The 6702-nt window shown below is 54.8% G+C and overlaps 1 protein-coding gene across 1 annotated transcript in view; it reads left to right on the top strand.

The window, feature by feature from the left end:
* The first annotated feature begins 6289 nt into the window (after positions 1-6289).
* Positions 6290-6702, top strand: part of GDF15 (growth differentiation factor 15) — a 2642-nt gene continuing 2229 nt past the window's right edge. The window contains exon 1 of the mRNA XM_006746398.3: positions 6290-6584. Coding sequence (XP_006746461.2) covers positions 6302-6584 — 283 coding nt within the window. The 5' untranslated portion in view covers positions 6290-6301. The remainder of the gene's footprint in view (positions 6585-6702) is intronic.

The raw sequence follows: 6702 nt of genomic DNA on the forward strand, positions 1-6702 counted from the left end.
ACCCAAAGGGTAGGGTTCCCTGGAGAGCTTCTCCATTGATCAACATGGAGATTTGGGGAGAGGGCACCCCTTCCCGCATATCGTGCCCTATGCATCTCTTCATCTGGCTACTGATTTGTATCCTTTAACATCCTTGTCCTGAATCAGTAAGTGAGTGAACGGGTTTCCTGAGCTCTGTGAGCCGCTCCGGCAAAGCAACGGAACCCAAGGAGAAGAGGTCCTGGAAGCCTCTGAGTTATAGCCAGGCTATCAGGACTGCAGCTAACAACCAGGACTTGCTCTGGGCATCTGAAGTGGAGACAGTCTTGTAGGACTGAACCCTGAATCTGTGGGATCTGACACAAGTAGGTGGTGTCAGGATTAGGTTGAATTGTAGGACACCCATCCGTGTTGGAGAATTGTTGGCGTGCGGAACCCTACCCCTACTCCACCACATTGGAACTTGGGTGCCGTATACTTAATATGAAATGTCCAGAGCAGGCAGATCCATAGAGACAGAAAGCTGACTGGTGGCTGCCAGAGGCTGGGGGAGGTGGAGGGGGAGTGGCTGCTCAGGGGGATGAGGTCTCCTTGTGTGGTGATGAGAACGTTCTGGAAAAGACGGAGGTGATGGCAGCATAAACATTGCATGCCACTCCACTGCTCACTTGAAAATGTCGAACCTTCTGCTACTTTTCCATGGATCCTCACACCTGACAGCCTCGCAGGAGAACCAGGGGGTGCGTGGAGATGTCTTCAGATAAAGCCTTCCAGGCCTCCAACCTCTGTGTCCCTGGGGACCCAGGCTTTCTGACAAGACGCATAGAGGCCTGCATGGCCTGACGGGACCTGGTGGGATTGTCCCCTACAACTCTATCTACCTTATTTGCCCCCAGGGCCCTGGCTTTCTTATCCCTAGAAAGCGACTGGGTCTGAAGGGAAAGAGGCTGAGTCTAACCTCCCAACCAGCTGTGATCAGGCTGGAAAGTGACAGTGGCAGGAGCAAGCTTAAGCACCTCCTGCTTCCTGGGGGCATCACTCAGGACACTCAGGGACTTGACTCAGGTCAAGGCTGGGCTGGAGGAGAGGATGGGGTTTGGGAGCACCCAGTTGAGCCTGGGATGATAGCATCAGAGAAGGCTTTCTGGAGGAGGGGCTTTTTGAGTAGGGTTTTGAGGAACGAGTAGGAGTTCCCCCACAGATAATGATGAGTGACTGCAAACACACCCAGTTAACCACATACCTCCTATGCATCTGGCCCTGTCCTTTCGACCTCATTTGAACTTCTCTCCAGTGAAAATCTCAGTTCTCATTTTCCAGACGAAGAAACGGAGACGGGAAGGAGAGGACTGACTTGCCTGAGGTTGTACTTTCTGGCTCTTCCTGTCCCTTTCTCTCCTCTGCTTCCTTTGTTTTTCAACATCTTTAGCCTTTGGCCCTAACCAGGAAGGGAGAGCAAGAATCCCATGAGGGAGAAGGCCACCTCTTAAGCTCCTGCCATGAAATTTAGCACAGAGCTGGTGGCTAATAAGTCTTCTTTGACAAAAGCATTCTTTCCACCAGTTCACCAGGCTGAGCTTATGTTGTCATTTTACGGAGGGGGATACTGAGGCTCCAAGTGGTGCCCCAGCTTCATCAGGAGCACATCTCTGCAACCAGGCCCCACTGTGACCTCTCAAGTAAGTTTAATCTGTACACAGTGGTGGGCAGGAGATGCTGGGGAGGCTGGGATGGGTAAGTTCGACTATAAAGTTTGGTCCTACAGTGTCAGTCCCAGCTCAGAGAGGAAGGAGCACAGCCATGCCTGGGCAGGAACCAACACCATCACGTTTCTTCCTGATGCTGCTGACGCCCCAGGGGGCTACCACTGGGGCATGCCCTATCCCTGATCCAGGAGCACCTCCTGACCTTCCCAGGACCCTCCGAAATGCAGTCCAGTCTGGATGTCCCCAGATTCCAGAAGTTGCAGAAACACTTCAAGGACACCCCTCCCATGCTGCCGTTGATCAAGAACTTGAAAGACTCACACCCAATCGCATCCAGAAGTGTGGGTAAAGTCTCGGAGACCCCTCTGGGCAGTCCCCACATCCAACCAGTGGGTCCGTGTCTTAGAAAAACACTGCTGTACCGGTTGTGAACTCGGCAGGAATATCTCATCCCCCACCGTGACCGATGAAGGAGCTAACAGCCTCATTTGTGGCCAGACAGGGTGGGGCTCGGCCAACATGGGATTGTTATAACCCCATCCTGACCACAGATGGGGGAAACTGAGGCCCAGAAGGGCCAGCAACTCTCCTGAAAGTGAGAAAGGGTTCAGCCCCTGCGGAACCCAGAGAGGTGGGTGCCAGGAGGGCATGGTTCTTGCCCTTGGCTAGGGGTCTGCATGTGGGAGTAGGGGAAGGTGGGCAGAACCCACTCAGGTTGGTTCCAGATTTGAGGCAATCGAGGGCCAAACTCAGCTAAAGTCGCCAGCAGAAGGTGCCCTCGAGAACTGGGCTACCTAGGATCCCCGGGGGGAGGATTTGGTGGGGGGAGGTGTCAGGCTCCAGGGAGGGCTCAGAACCCTCCCTGGTCTCACCTGGGATGTGTATTTCCAAGTAAACCTCTATCCTCTCAGACAGAGAGTAACCTAGTAACTAGGTCAAGGGTCCTAGAACCACAGGCCCACTCCGCAGTTGTCCCCAAGACCTGGGAGGGAAGCTGTCTAGTGATCCTAAGGGTCCAAGGAATCTGAAAACTGGACATCCTGTGTGGTCTGGCACCCTGTGCCCTGCACATAAGGAGGCCCACGAGGGGTCAGTTTCTCTTTCTTTCTCCACAGGAAACCTCCAGCCTAACAACTCTTCTGCCCCTGAGAAATCCTGCTTTTTCCGGCCCTACTCCCACTGTCTCCAAAGGCACCAAGCCCTCTGTGAGTCCTACAGTCTTTGAAGCGCCGTGGGGGCCTGGGACTCAGCTCCTTGTCCAACCTGGAGGGAGCATCCAGGCCCCCGGAGTGCCGGAGCCACGAGGAAGACCGGGTAAAAAGCATTTGGGATATGTCTCATAGCCTGACCATAATGTTGCCACTTTGTCTCCAGGCCCACAGGTCAGAATGGCAGCCTTTCGGGCGAAGCGGGTACTTGCCAATGGCCATGCCTTGAATCAATTCCTAACGGATGCTGAGTGCCCATTGTCCCCTGACTCACTGCTTATGAGTCCTCCTTCCAAGCCCGTGAGGGAGTGCCATTACCACCTTTTACAGACAGGGAAACTGAGGCTCACTGGTCACAAGCTGAGGGTTGAGGGCTCACAGATCTTGAGGGACTCCAGTCCAGCCTTTAGCTGTTCCTTCTTCCCCAAATCCATTTCTCTTCCTCCCTCTCCTCACCAAACCTTCCTTCAGCTGCCCAGAGACCCACAGACGTTCCTGCCTCCCCAGTATGCATGGAGCACAGAGAAAGGGAACGGGATGGGAAAGAGAGAAGCAACCCCAGGCTCTGGGAGGTGGCCCTGGCTCCCCACTGCTTGGGTGGGAGTCACCCAAGTGTTCGCGCGGTGGGGTCTGGGGCAAGTGGCCCTCGTGGCCCACATACTTCGTCTTGAGGAAACCCCAGAGAAAGCCGGTTTGGAATTGGGCTCTCTGCTCCCAAGGCAGGTGGTATCCCTGGGTACTACAGGAGGATTTCGGGGAATAGAGTTGACCTTCTGCCTACCCTGAGGGTACCTGGTGTGTTTCTGGGGCTCCCTTAACATCTCAGATTTCTAGCTGTTCCTAAATCTCTCTTTCGGAGAAAACGTTCCTGCTGAAGGTGACGGCCTCTTCTGTCCCCAAGGGAGGGGCTGGCCGCTGGCCCCTCTGCTTGCCTTCTCCCTGATGCCCAGAGCTCCTGTGAGCGCCTTGTCCGAAACCCCCGTGCCTGGGACCCCAGGGTCTGCTGGACACTGTCCAAACGACACCCCAAAAAGCAAATGAAAACAGTTGAAATATGTGATTTCTTGTGTGTCTTTGTGAGAGGTTAGGGTCCACCGGGGTCATCCTCGGCCTAGGAGGCATCAGTGGGCAGAGGGGGCCCAGAATCACCGGGATTCCTGTCCTTGGTATGTGACCCGGTGCCCAGTCTGTGGTGGCTGTTATGAGTGCGCTGAGTTAAGAATAAGATTTCTGTACTGAACATTCTCCTTCCTCACAACATACTGCCTTTGTTCTGATGCACAGAGAGTTGGAGTAACTTGCCTATGGTCACACAGCAAAGTGGGTGGCGCTGGGATTTGAATCATGATCAGGTTGCTGCACAGCGTGTGCAAACATTCCCACTCCCTGTGTGTTGTCCCCACAACCCTGACGCAGAGTGCCATTACCACCTTTTACAGACGGGGAAACTGAGGCTCTGCCAGGTGATGCTCTTTGTCCCATGTGTCACGGCCAGGGAGGAGTGGGCCAGAACATCAACCCAGGCCAGCTTCTCTGGAGCTGACAAATGTCCAGTCTGTTGGGACCTGGGTCAGGAAAATCTCTTCACGAGGCTTTGAAATTTGGGGGGAAAAAACAGTCAACAGTCCTAGACAGAGGGAACTTCAGAATCCTAACCCAGGCTTAGAAATGCCAGGAAAACAGATGGCCAGCCAGGAGCTGGACGTATGTGAGGTCTCCGGTATGGAGTCGCCCCCCTACAAACTTACGCACCTCCTTGCCCCCTCTTGGTTTGATTCACTTATTCAGTAACGGAGGCTAGTGAATGTTGGCATCTCACCATCATTGATCTTGCAGGGATGCCTACTAGGACAACGCCCCCTTTGCCCCATTCAGCCCCAGGTTAGGTCAGATCTAGGCACTGGTGGCCCTCGCTGCCCTGTCCCTACCAGTCTGGATTACTCAGCATTCTGGCTCGCCTTCGGGACCTGGCCTCTGCTCTAACCCTTGTTACTGAGCACTTACTGTGTGTGCCAAGCTGGTGAGGCAAGAGGCCCATTTTCCCAACAGCCCCTGTCAGGATGGAAGTGACAGTGGCAGGAACCAGTGTGTTTACTAAGCACTTGAATGCCCAGAGCATCACAGGGTGTATGGGGGGAGATTTGGACCCATAGCTGGGTGATAATCTCACGCCTAGAAGCTGAGACTGAGACTCAGGGGGGCCCGAGTCTCCCCAGTGGGTGCATGCTGGATGTGGGGAGGTCTGACCCTGTTCCTCCAGGGGAGACTTGCTGTGCCGCCCCCCAGCACGTCCTTGTGCCTCTCACCTGCACACACTCTATCCCACTTTACATATCCCTTCCATCTGCCTCACACAGCTGCCCATCTTCTCTCTGGCCAGGAAGCTAGAAGCAGGCACAGGGGCTGGGGCCAGGGGGCCTGAGCCATAGAGAAGGGGCTGAGGGGAAGACCTGGGTCTTTCTGGGGCACCCCTTGCCCCTCCACCATCTGGTGGCTGGACCTGACACCAGCCCTCCCTGACCTAAACCCCAGCACTCTGATTCCCTGCCATCTCTGTTCTGGGCCCAGCCAGAGTGTCCCAGAGTAGTTTCATCTCCATCTAAGTCTTCAGAGGACCTCCAGTCTGGGGAAGACAGAGCCAAGCACAGATAGTCTCAGTGCTGGGAGGTCAAGGCTGAGCTGGAGGAGAGGATAGGGGTTGGGAGCACCCAGCTGAGTGTCAGAGAAGGCTTTCTGGAGGAGGGGCTTTTTGAGTAGGGTTTTGAGGAACGAGTAGGAGTTTCCCCACAGATACTGATGAGTGCCTGCAAACACACCCAGTTAACCACATACCTCCTATGCATCTGGCCCTATCCTTTTTATCTCATTTGAACTTCTCTCCAGTTCTCATTTTCCAGATGAAGAAACAGAGATGGGATGGAGAGGACTGACTTGCCTGAGGTTGTACTTTCTGGCCCTTTCTCCTCTGCTTCCTTTGTTTTTCAACATCTTTAGCCTTTGGCCCTAACCGGGAAGAGAGAGAGAGAATCCCATGAGGGAGAAGGCCACCACCAAAGGTGCTGCTGTGGAATTTAGCACATAGCTGGTGGCTAATAAGTCTTCTTTGACAAAAGCATTCTTCCCACCAGTCCACCAAGCTCGGAGGAAGTCCCCATCTCATAGAAGAGGATACTGAGACTCAGAGAGGCTTCTAGGGGGTGGGTACCCCCGCTTCTCCAGGAGAACCCCCCCCATAAGGGCCTCCCCCTGAAAAGCAGCCCAAGACTCAGCCAACTATGGTCCCTGGAGTGTTTACTCTGCACCCAGGGCGGAAGGGACCAGGCAGGCGGGGGCGGACAAAGTCCGGGGATTATAAAGGCCAGTCCAGCAGCGTCCGGTGTCTCAGTTCAGAGCTCAGCTAGCACTGGCATGCCTGGACAAGGACTGACACCACCATGCGGCTCTCCAATGCTGCTGATGCTGCTGACGTTCTCGTGGCTGCCTTCGGGAGGCGCCCTGTCTCTGGCCCAGGAGCACCTCCCGGTCTTTTCGGGACCCTCAGACGCGCACTCCAGCACGGATGTCTCCAGAGTCCAGGAGTTTCGGAAACGCTACGAGCACCTGCAGACCAGGCTGCGGTTGAACCAAAGCTGGGCTGATTCAAACCCTGACCTCATCCGTGCAGCTCAAGTCCGGATACTCACTCCAAAGCGTGAGTGAAATCTAAGAGACCTCTGTCCCCTGGGCAGCTACCATCATTTAACCAGTGGTTCTGAGTCATAGGGGCCCAGGACTGCCCCTGAGCCTCAGTTTCCCCATCTGTGAATCGG

The sequence above is a fragment of the Leptonychotes weddellii genome, chromosome 1, assembly GCF_054177405.1.
Source record: "Leptonychotes weddellii isolate Sample4059 chromosome 1, ASM5417740v2, whole genome shotgun sequence".
Classification (NCBI taxonomy): Eukaryota; Metazoa; Chordata; class Mammalia; order Carnivora; family Phocidae; genus Leptonychotes; species Leptonychotes weddellii.